The sequence below is a fragment of the Pan paniscus genome, chromosome 7, assembly GCF_029289425.2.
Source record: "Pan paniscus chromosome 7, NHGRI_mPanPan1-v2.0_pri, whole genome shotgun sequence".
NCBI lineage: Eukaryota > Metazoa > Chordata > Mammalia > Primates > Hominidae > Pan > Pan paniscus.
This window is the reverse complement of record NC_073256.2, coordinates 104024967-104037419: the sequence shown is the minus strand read 5'-3', so window position 1 is coordinate 104037419 and position 12453 is coordinate 104024967. Positions and strand designations below refer to the sequence as shown.

The 12453-nt window shown below is 37.4% G+C and overlaps 1 protein-coding gene across 1 annotated transcript in view; it reads left to right on the top strand.

Annotated features, from left to right (window-relative positions):
• Positions 1–12453, top strand: part of CNGB3 (cyclic nucleotide gated channel subunit beta 3) — a 170560-nt gene that overhangs the window by 109483 nt on the left and 48624 nt on the right. Inside the window, exons 11-13 of the mRNA XM_003821153.7 lie at positions 3472–3613; positions 5809–5968; positions 8802–8899. Of these exons, the coding sequence (XP_003821201.2) occupies positions 3472–3613; positions 5809–5968; positions 8802–8899 (400 nt within the window). The remainder of the gene's footprint in view (positions 1–3471; positions 3614–5808; positions 5969–8801; positions 8900–12453) is intronic.

Below are 12453 nucleotides of genomic sequence, written 5' to 3'. Positions count from 1 at the left end.
TTCACCATGTTGGCCAGACTGGTCTCAAACTCCCAACCTCAAGTGATCCACCCGCCTCAGCCTACCAAAGCGCTGGGATTACAGGTGTGAGCCGCCACGCCCAGCCTCATTAGTGCTTTAACTGTATATTCAAAATAAAACATAACTCTAAACAAATACTGAACTCCAGTTAACATATATATACTGAAGTACTGTTTTTAGGAGAAAGTTTATGGCTGTCTAGAAATTATTTTGAAATACATCCAAAAATAAGAAGGTTTTATTGATAAATAAGTGGAGGAATATGTGACGAAGCAAGCATAGTAAAATGTTAATGATAGAATCCAGGCAGTGGGCATATGAGTGTTCACTGTAAAATTCTTTTAATTTTTCTGTTTGTTTAAAATGTTTCATAAAAATATATTGGGGGAAATTGCATGTTATGTTTGTTTTACAGAGAAAGGCTTTCTATTTTCATACTAAATATTTTTATGGCTTTATGTCAAATTCTGCCTTACTGCTTTAACTTGAAGTATGCCTAAGTATATGTATATATATATATATCATGTGTTATACAGTTGATGCATTGTATAGCTAATAATTAGATACTTCTTGTGTTAATTCAGCCAGATAGAATCTCTTTGAAAAGATCTATCTGACTGGGATGTAGATATTAGAGATGGACACACTTGACTAATTAAGCTAATCTTAGGAAATCAATAAGAGGTCATCTAATTAAATTACAAATCTTACCTTTGGTTATGCGTGTCTAGGTGTAAGATGTGATTGAGAAAAGAATCCTAAAATAAATCTCAAAGCATCAGGGCAGAAAACTTCCAATTAACATAGCAGACTATTTAATATACAAAAAAATAGTTCAAGCCAAACCCTTGAGATTTGGAAAATCCATGCCAAAATTTCACATTTGATTGTTATTTTTTTAAATCATAAAAAAGAAAATGGGAGAAAGTAATTCTTATGTTTGTTCCTGTTAAAGTAGGACAAACTTTTGAGTGACTTTGGAGGGGAAGTAATCCCAACACTTATCATGGAATTGACCATGTTGGGAGAGAATCTTTTTTCTCTTCACTCTTGGGTAATGTCAGGTTTAATAAATTTCCTTAATTTAAAGAGACCCACAGGTCCAAAACCTGTGACCAAAATAAATGAGGTAATAGGAAATTATAAATTGGAATTTGAAAAGTTAAAATGCAATCCATAAAATTAATTCCAGACTTCTTCAAGGTGGTTCTCTTTGACATCAAGTTCACTATGATATTAGTAAGCCCAAGGAAGACTGCTAGAAAAAAATTATACAGTGGTAACATTTTTATTCTCTTGGCATAGTGGTTTTCAAGCCCTACCAAAGAGTTCATTATTTTTTCTGTTCCTATAACAAGGAACTAGGTTAAAAAAAAAAAAGAGTCCTATGTCCTTCAAAAGGTATTGAATTTCAAAATGAGTAATTTCTTTCTAGATCTGTTTTTATTTGAATATTAACTTCAACTGCAGTTTCTTTCTTTCTTTGTAAACCTCAACTTCTTACTATTTGAAGATCTTAAAATCTCAAACTATTTTTACAAGAAAAGACCACTCTTGTTCAAAGATTAGTGCCCAGTTACCCAAAGTGCTAATGTTATATGTGGCATACCTAGATAAGAAATAAAAGCTCAACTAGGGCAGGATTCCGTAAAAAGTACTCCTTTTCTGTGTCTGTACAAGATGCTGAAATAGCTAGTTGGGACACACAAAATCTTAATGTCCCTCTGTAACAAAACCTGGAGACGTTCTTTATATAAATGACATTTTTAAAGGATTCAGTGAAAATGCTTGATACAGACCAAGTTATCAGAGCTATGTAGAATTACCAAATAGTATGCCTAGGTGCACAAGAATTATGAAATATATATACAGATGTCTTCGACTTCTGATGAGGTTACATCACAATAAACCTATCGGGAAAATATTGCAAGCCAAAAATGCAGTTAATACACCTAACCTACCAAACATCATAGCTTAGCCTAACCTAACTTAAATGTGCACAGAACACTTATGTTAGTCTACAGTTCAGCTAAATCATCTACCACAAAGCCTAGTTTCTAATAAATTGTTGAATATCTCATGTAATTTATTGAATACCATACTAAAAGTGAAAAACAATGGTTGTATGAGTATGCAAAGTATGGTTTCTACTGAATGGATATTGCTTTTATGCCATCATAAAATCAAACCATAGTATGTTAAGGACTCTCTGGATAGCTAAGTAAATGTTATATGTTCTTTACTGATCCTTATCATATTCTTTTCTCGTCCTGTTCCTATCTGGTCTCTAATGACCTCAGCCTCTTCATTTGCAATTGTTCAAGTACAGAAATTTTATCAAGTACATTTCTGAGCATACTTGATTTTCTTCAATACCAAATTTCTAGATCAGTTGCCCATTACAATCAACAGTAATTTCCCTATTAAGATGGAGCTCAGCTCTCCTCTGTCTCTGCCATGGTTTACGTATTCAATAATATAATAATATGTGGGTGAAAAATAGAAGAGATATTCATCTGTTCTGTTTTCCATTAGTAAAAACAATTGGATCTAAACTATAGAAGATTCTCTCATCTGCAAAAATACATTTGATCTCTATAATATTCCCACAAATCAATAGTGTAGTAGTTTAAAAACAGCCTCAAATTTTTTGCTGCTTCTCTCATTGAGAGGTGGATTCAAATGTCTCTTCCCTTGAACCTGGGTTGGCCTTAGTGACTTGCCTGACAAATACAATGTGACAACTATAAGATGATATAGGGCTTCTCAGTTATAGGAAACCTGGCAGCTACCACCTGGGCTGCTATTGCTCTAGGGGAAAACAGCTCTCATGTAAAAATCCATCTACCTTAGACATCCATGCTATGAGGAAGCCCAAGCTAGTCACATTGAGAGGCTGAATGAAAAAAGATACCCAGCCACCCTCTACTGTTCCAATCTTCCCAGCTCAGGATCAGACATGTGAGGTAAGGAGCTACCTTGGGCATTCCAAAAGGACATAATGTGGAAAGGAACAGGGGAACCCAGCCAGCAGTCAGAATCAAGGTTTCAGACATTTGGTCTCAATCGAATCTTTCCAGATATCTCCAGCCATTCAACTCCTACCAGCTGAGGGCCCAGTCATCATGGAACATAAATGAGTCATCTCTGTTGGGCTTTGCACAAAATTCTGACCCATAAAACTATAAGCCTAATAAAAATGGTGGTTATTTAGACCACCAAATTTTGGTAACGGCTAGTAAACACCCTCCTTGGGCTTGTTTCATCATTTCACAGTGTTTATTAAGAAGTTTACATTAGCAGACATGGTGTTTGCCAGTGCTGTCTAGAGAAAGAAAATCTTGATTAGTAGGAAATTTGTTATAATTTAATAGTACTATATTCTCCCAAGAATAGTGGTCTTTTGATGATATAGAAAAAAAGCAAAATGTATATCTTCTGTTTTCACAGGTATCTGAGATGTTATTATTGGGCAGTTCGAACTTTAATTACCATTGGTGGCCTTCCAGAACCACAAACTTTATTTGAAATTGTTTTTCAACTCTTGAATTTTTTTTCTGGAGTTTTTGTGTTCTCCAGTTTAATTGGTCAGGTAAGCTGAGTATGAATCACTGGATACACAGTGCTGTCATTTTGAAAGACTAACAAGTCTTCGTAAACTTTATGGAGGAAAAATTAAAATCTGTCTGGTTCTTCTTTTTTTGAACTAACTTTCTTCTATTTTAATGAGTTGAAGGAGGATGTGATTAGATCAACAGTGCTGTTCCATTTTTAAGCCATTAAATCTATCAAAAGACCTGTCAGCAAATAGCAGTAGTTTGAACTCTCAGAGAAAGCTGTTTCTAAGTTAACTTTTTACTTGGACCCTAATGAAAACCATTAAAATCTCTTTTATTTACTTAAATTTCAAATATTATTATAAAATCACTGGGTTATTATCGACTTCAGAGGTCATTTAAACCAGAGGCTACAAAATGCCATATAAAATAATTAATAAGTTATTGTTTCACAAATGTTTACTATAGCATCTCCTTGTATTTATTCTCAAAAAAGTCAGTCTAGTAAGAAATTAAATACATAAATTATTATATTGAAGATAGTTGGCACTTACAAAGGATAGAGCCCCCTTTTTTTTTTTGAGACAGGGTCTTGCTCTGTCACCCAAGCTGGGGAGCAGTGGCACAAACATGGCTCACTGCAGCCTCAGCCTCCTGGGCTCAAGGGATCTACCCACCCCAGCCCCGCAAGTAGCTGGAACTACAGTTGCACCACACCACGCCAAGCTAATTTTTTTGTAGGACAGGTGGATAGTGGCCTGAATATAGGAGCCCATGGAAGAACCTGATACAGAAGGCAGTTGGGATATGGGTTCCAGATTAGTTAGTTTAAGCATGGAAGACACACTCTCAGGAGATTTGGCCACCATCTCTAACCGTGGGAGAAGCAAGCAAGGCCTCAGTCAGCAAAGTCCCTGATATTAACATATCAAAACATAGAAAATAAAACAGGTTAATACAGATACACGGGGATATGGCAGCTCCAGCTCTATTAAATCTCCCAAGCCCTCTCCTAACATACCAAGTCTCCCAGCCTTAGGTGACTAGGTAATGTAAGTTATCAGTCAAGAACAGCATGGAAAAGTGAGATCTAGGAATTGAGGTTGTTGAGGAATATTTGGAAGAGCCACTGAGGAGTAAGAGACTCAAAAAGATATATACAGTTGGACTAGCTGCATAGCTCCTCCGCAGATAGTTTTAATATGTAGAAGAATTTTTTGGCTCTAAAAATGGAAACTGAGGAAGGCATCACAATTAAAAAGAGCCATTTGAGCTAGACTTCAAAGAATGAGTCGTTTTTCCATAAGCAGAAAAGACTCAACAGCTACTAAAATGAATGAGCAAAGTCTTAGGAGTGTGAAAGTGAGGCCCTGGTTTTCCTCCCTATTATAAACCCACAGTCAAAGCATATTTACAGCCACTTGCCTCCCTCTATGTGAGAGGAAGAGTCGAGCTATATATCTTTTTTGTGCTGAGATCTTAAAGATCAGCTTTTAACCTAGAGTGGGTTTTTATGGGTGAGTTATAAACATCCAAGAACTAAAACCTGACAGTTTCTTAAGAATTGTCACAGCAGTAGATGATGCTTCAGTAATTTCAGCACATTTCAACTTCTGCTGAATACTGTGCCTTAAGCATGATGAGATTTGATTTTATCTGTCTAAACAACACAAAGGGAAGTACAGAGGTTGCAATTTCATGATGAATTGAGTCTATATAGCCACACTGGATAATCTATGAAGGATGCATTCAAAGTAAGACTCACCAAAATGGACTAGCCATTCTGCCAGACAATTGCTCAACTTTTATTGCACACTCCTTGAATAAGCACAGCTGTATAATTTTTTCAATGTATACTAACATTTCTGCAGTAAAATACAAGTTTCCAAAGAAGATTATGTGTAGTCCTATGCATTACATGGCTGAATTCTCACTTGGTTTGTCCTACAGGTCTTATTGTTGTCCTTATTGGATCAGAGAGAGAATATAATTTGCCCAATATTTTATGGAAGTGGGTGATATTAGGACCCAATATCAGTATGTTTAAAATCAAGTGAGCCACTGCTGAAAAGTTGTCTGGGCAAGAATAAATAAAATAAAAATGAATGAATGAATAAAATCAAGTAATCAGGGCATTAGAAGGAAGTATATCATGTGGAAAACATGTAATTTGACTTTTATTAACTCATTTCCTCTGCTGGGCGTGGAGTGACCATATTTGTGGTTTTAGATGAGAGATGTGATTGGAGCAGCTACAGCCAATCAGAACTACTTCCGCGCCTGCATGGATGATACCATTGCCTACATGAACAATTACTCCATTCCTAAACTTGTGCAAAAGCGAGTTCGGACTTGGTATGAATATACATGGGACTCTCAACGAATGCTAGGTAAGCATGGCAGATTACCGATTAAATTCCTGTAAACCTTGTCATATGATGAAAATTCTGTAAGGTAGCAGAGACTAATTGGATTTGAACAAAAGGTTGAAAAACAACTAAATGATCCTTAAAGCATTCGTTTAATGCTACAGTTTTTTTTTTCCTGAAATATAAATATCTTACTGGTTTTGAAAACCTTGGAAGAGAAAAGGCTAAATTTTAATCAGCATCTTCTGTATGTTCAGTATTACACACATTGTCTCATATAGTCACACATACAAAAAAGGAAGTGGGAAAATTAGGCATTGTCTATCCCTTTGAAGGGAAGAAAATGGAGGCTCCTAACTGAGAAATTTGGGTGAAGACACAGAGCCAGCACACAGTCTAACTAGAACTCAGACCTGCATCTCTTCTCTTCCAAACTCTTGCTCTTACTTCAGTATCAGTCTCTTACCCAGAACACAGTACAGTTGACCCTTGAACAAGTGGGGGTTAACAATGCCAACCCTCACTCCACAGTCAGAAATCCACATATAACTTTTGAGGCTGGGCATGGTGGCTCACTCCTGTAATCTCAGCATTTTGGGAGGCTGAGGCAGGGAGATCACTTGAGGTCAGGAGTTCAAGACCAGCCTGGCCAACATGGCAAAACTCCATCTCTACTAGAAATACAAAAATTAGCAGAATGTGGTGACACACCACTACACTCCAGCCTAGGCAACAGAGCCAGATTCTGTCTCAAAATAACAGAAAGAAATCCACATATAACTTTTGACTCCCCCAAAACTGAACTACTAATAGGCTACTGTTGACTGGAAGCCTTACTATTAACACAAATTTTGTATGTTATCTGTATTATATACCATATTCGTACAATAAACTAGAGAAAAGAAAATGTTATTAAGAAAATTATAAGGAAAAGAACTATAGTTACTAGTAATTAAGTGAGACTAGATCATCATAAAGGTCTTCATCCTCCTCATCTTCACTGTTGAGTAGGCTGAGGAGAAGGAGAAAAAGGAGTTGGTTTTGCTCTCAGGTGTAGCACAAGCGGAAGAAAATTCTGGTATAAGTGGACCTGTGTAGTTCAAACACGTGTTGTTCAAGGGTCAACTGTACTAATAGAAAGCAGCAACCTTTCAGGCCACTCCCATCCCGCCTCAGGGCACACAATTGCTTCCATGAGGTGCTAAATAATTAATGGTGTCTACAACTATACCACTATACTACTGCAGTTAAAAATAATTGTTACTGAGGGATATAAAATAAGTCGAAGATAATGCACTGCTAGTTGACAATAATGAAACTCAACTTTTAGTTTGTTCTTACCATATGAAATAGGAATTAGTGCCACTAAGAAGCCAAAAATGCTCCAGAGTGCAAATTACAATGAAATTCTCAAATCACAAAGGTTCCTAAGAGCAGACAGAAACCACTGGTTATTATGGTAGGGTCTTTTCTTCACCTTTCTGACACTTTTAAGTCTCTTAAAACTCCAGCCTCGTGTTTAGAATCTCTTCCTGAATGACCAAAACAACATGCCTCTCTCTAGAACATCTGCAGCTACTTGAGGGCATCTGAAGTGGGCAGGCAGAGCAACAAAAGGAGTGGTGCCAGGCTTCTTGCCTCGCACCCCTTAGCGAAGGTAGATAATGATTCAACTCCTTGGCTTAGGAGGTAACTAGAGACAGCCCTTGGAAACAATAAACTGTGTTTATATATGAAGGATTTTCATATTTAGAATCTATATTTGAATCAAAATAGGGATGTAATACAGCAATTTCTCTCTTTTCTAAATAATATAAGAAAACATTAAAAAAAATCAACTCTCAGAAACTCTTGGAATTCTAACCATTAAGAATAGGGAATATTCTGGAGGGGAACAAACAGACCCTTGGCCTACTGGAGGGTGGAGGGTGGGTAGAGGGACAGGATCAGGAAAAACGATGAATAGGTACTAAACTTAATACCTGGGTGATGAAATAATCTCTATAACAAATCCCCATGACATGAGTTTACCATATAACAAACTTGCACATGTACCCCAGAACTTAAAATACAAGGTTTTAAAAAAAGAAAAAAAAAAGAATAGGCAATTTTGTTTACGGAACATTTTATCAGCCTGAAGCCCATCATTTAATTCACATGTAGAAAAATCTGTAATGTATTCACATTCTTCATTGAGTTAATAAGCAAGTAAATAACAATAATTTGAATTTACTCTCTTAGCACATTTTTTCTTTAGATTCCATCCCAGCTGAGCCACCTACTAATTATGCACAATGGAGCAAGTCACTTACAGCTTCTCAGGGCTTCAGTTCTTTTTGTTTTTCTTCTTTCTGCAAAGTAGGAATGAGAACATTTACCCTTGGGGTTGTCACAAGGGTCAAATAAGATAATGGGTGTGACAGAGCTCTGTACGCTCTCCAGTGCCACATGGTGCTCATTATTATTTGCCATCCCTTGAATGCTAAGGCTGGAATCAATAGAATCAGAAAATAAGAACTAGATCCTTCAGCCATGCTAGCTTGTTCACTAGCCTTTGTGCTATGATCATTACGTTTCATAGCTAAAGTTTCAGCAAGCATAATGTTCTGGAATTATTCAGTATGTCATCCAGGGTTAAAAATACTTCTTTTATTGCATAAGCATAATAGTGTTATTGTAATAGGTATGCAGGTCCAATAGAAGTAATGAAAATATAGAATCTGATGCATTTAATTATGTATAAAAAGTGTTTGCATTTTGTTTCCTTTATTTTTAAAATTTTTCTACTTGTACCTTGGTAACTTATTTCATTAATTATTCTGCATCGGGGTTTGATGTGTTTATCTTTATAAAGATGAGTCTGATTTGCTTAAGACCCTGCCAACTACGGTCCAGTTAGCCCTCGCCATTGATGTGAACTTCAGCATCATCAGCAAAGTAGATTTGTTCAAGGCAAGTGCTTTTACAATTAATAGACTCTGTATCTATTTCTCTATGGAATCTAAGCTCTTGATTTATACAGCATTTATGAGTTTTTTTGCCTTATGTTTTAACAAAGTCAAAATAACCTAGAGAAATTATGTGGAATTAAAGAGTCAAATAAATTACAGGTCTCTCTTCAGCATATGGCTTATTCTTTAGAACCCTCTTTCTCTTCTAATTGGTGTCAAAAAAGAAGAGTTCTTCAGACTCTTCTTGCATTAATTTAAATATAATTTAAATTATATGGCTCTATGTCTTTGCTAGTACATGTATCACCTCCCATCTATAAATGTGCCTTGGCAATTCACAACAAATCAGGCTCCAGAATAGCTCTGTAATGGCCTGACAATCAGAGAATTATACCTAATCATGTCTTCTATTACAAATACTTTGGATTTAGACTCTTAAAATGGCCAAATTTTAATTTAGAAGCTTTTTGTTTCAGGAAAAAAAAATTATAACAAAGAAATTTTTAACTTTTTGAATGTTTTAAGTATTACTACTCTTTTTATGCATTATATCACATATAAATTTTTCTCACCTAATATTTCCTTCTGGGTATAGCATTCACCAACTCATCCATTCAATTAATTCATTCAACAAGTATTTATGAAGTTCCCACCATGTTTCAGGCACCACTTTAGCCACTGGGAATATAATAGTTGAAAACAAATACTTACTCAAGTGGAGCTTAAATTCCAGAAGAAGGGAATGAAAAATAAACGCATAAAATGTGTGGAGGGGATAACACCATGAACAAAGTTAAGCAGGTTGTATAGGTTGTTCTCACATTGCTATTAAAAAAAAATACCTGAGACTGGGTAATTTATAAAGAAAATATGTTTATTTGGTCATGGTTCTGCAGGCTGTACAGGAAGCACAGCAGCATCTGCTTCTGGGGAGGCTTCAGGGAGCTTTTGATCATGGCAAAGGGCAAAGCAGGGGCAGGCATCTTATATAGCAGGAGCAGGACCAAGGCAGGTGTGGTCAGTGTCACACACTTTTAAGCAGCCAGATATTATGAGAACTCACTCACTGTCATGAGGACAGTACCAAAGGGGATGGTGCTAAACCATTCATAGGAAATCCGCCCCTGTGATTTAATCACCTCCCACCAGGCTCCACGTCCAACATTGGGGATTGCAATTCGACAAAAGATTTGGTGGAGACACAGATCCCAGCCACGTCACAGGTTAAGAAGGATGAGGGTGGTACTGGCAAGAAAGGCCTCTCTGATTAAATGCATTTGAGCACTTAAGCAGAGGACTGCAAGAAGCAAGGGAGTGAGCTACGCAGATGGGAGAGGAGAGAGAGGAATGAGGACAGGAGGGAATATTACGGGAGGATGGATGACACGATGCCCTGAGCTGGAAACACACTGCAAGGAAGCCAGAGTGGCTGGAGCAAAGGCAGAGTGGTGGAAGCAAGAGTAGTCAGAGAATAGTGAAAAAAAAGGGAGGCTGAGGCAGTCGGCAGTTAATGGAGGGGCTTGGAGGATCTGTAGACTTTATTTATTTATTTATTTATTTATTTATTTATTTAGAGACAGAGTCTTGCTCTGTTGTCCAGGATGGAGTACAGTGACACAATCCCAGCCCACTGCAACCTCTGCCTCCCGGGTTCAAGTGATTCTCCTGCCTCAGCCTCCCAAGTAGCTGGGATTACAGGCATGCATCACCACACCCAGCTAATTTTTGTATTTTTAGTAGAGACGGGGTTTCGCCATGTTGGCCAGGCTGGTCTTGAACTCCTGACTTCAAGGGATCTGCCCCCCTCAGCCTCCCAAAGTGCTGGAATTACAGGCATGAGCCACTGCGCCCAGTCATCTATAGACTGTAAATTATACTCTGAGTTGCAAAGACACTGAGGCTCTTGAGCAGAAAATGACCTATTCAAGACCAGTTTGAACAGGATCTTTCCTGCTGTGTGAAGAAAAGGACTTAGGAAGTAAATGTGGAAGGCAGGGAGGCCAAATGGAAGTTATCACAACCATCTGTGGAAGAGATGATGGTGAACAGACCCAGGGTTATTGAAGCAGAGTTTTTGAGAAGTGGCGAAATATTGGGTATATTCAAACCCAAAAAGCCCATAGTTTTTCCTGTTTGATTACATGAAGAGGGTAAGAGACAGAAAGGGACCAAAAATGACTCCAAGGATTTAGGCCTGAGGAACAAGAAGAACAAAGATATCATTTGCAAAATAGGAAACTTTAAAGTAAGTGTAGGTTGGGTGGGCTGGAAACCAACTCTTTGTTTTTGGATGTTGCTATGATTTGGACAATGGTGTCCTCTTCAAAAATCATGTGGAAACTCAATCCCTAATGCAACAGCATGAAGACATGTGGCCTTTTGGGAAGTGATTGAGTCTTGAGGGTTCCACCCTCATGAATGGGTTTAGCACCATTACAAAAGGTCTCAAGGGGAAGGAAGAACTCTCTTGCCCTCCTAGTCTTCCACTATGTAAGGACACAGTGTTCCTCCCATCTGGAGGATGCAGCAACAAGGCGCCATCTTGGAAGAAAGAGCAGCCCTCACCAGACACCAAACCTGATAATGCCTTGATCTTGGACTTCTCGGTCTTCAGAACTGTGAGAAATAAATTTCTATTATTTATAAATTACCCAGTCTGTGGTGTTCTTTTAATATCAGCACAAAAACAGATGTGTTTGTTTGATGAGGTGACTGTTAGATTCCAGTTGAAAATTTCATGTAGGCAGTTTGGTTTATAAATCTGAGTTCGGGGGAGACGTCCAAGCTGGAGCAATACATTTGGACCTGTCAGCATATTGGTGTATTTCAAGCCAAAGGACTCAATGTGATCACTTAAGATGTAAGTATGGAAAGAAGAAAAAATGTAATCCAGACAGAAGGATATGTCTTAAAATTATATAATCAATAATATTAGAAACAAGATGAAGAAGCAGAAGCTGTATAGTAGAATGGTTAGGCATAGTCACTCCCAGCATTAGGTTAACCCATGACTCTAAGTTATTAGAGTTAGGTCAGTATTCTAGGACTCTTTTCTTAGCTATGGCCTGTGCTAGATTTCCATCAATATTTTGATGATCATATAAAAGATGTGGTTTTCAAATTGGCAGATGACACAAAGAAAGAAGGAATATAATAAAATTTATTACAAAATTTAAAATTACTGAATACTTTGAAACAACAAGCAAAGCCAACAAGATCAACGTCAACAAGCATAAAAGTAAAATTCTAAACCTAGGTCCAAAAGGAAAATATTGCAGGCCAGGTTCCATGGCTTATGCCAGTAATCCCAGGACTTTGGGAGGTGGAGGCAGGATGATAGCTTGAGGCCAGGAGTTCAAGATCAGCCTGGACAACATAAATTATTCCGTAATGGTGGAAGTCAGATTAATGATTGCTTCTGGTGGTGAATGGGGATGAGGAGATTGATTAGGAAGAAGCATAAGGGAACTTTGTAGGGTGATGGAAATGTTTTTTGTCTTGCCGGGGAAGGTACATAAGTGTATACATTTATCAAAATTGATCCAACTGTCCCTT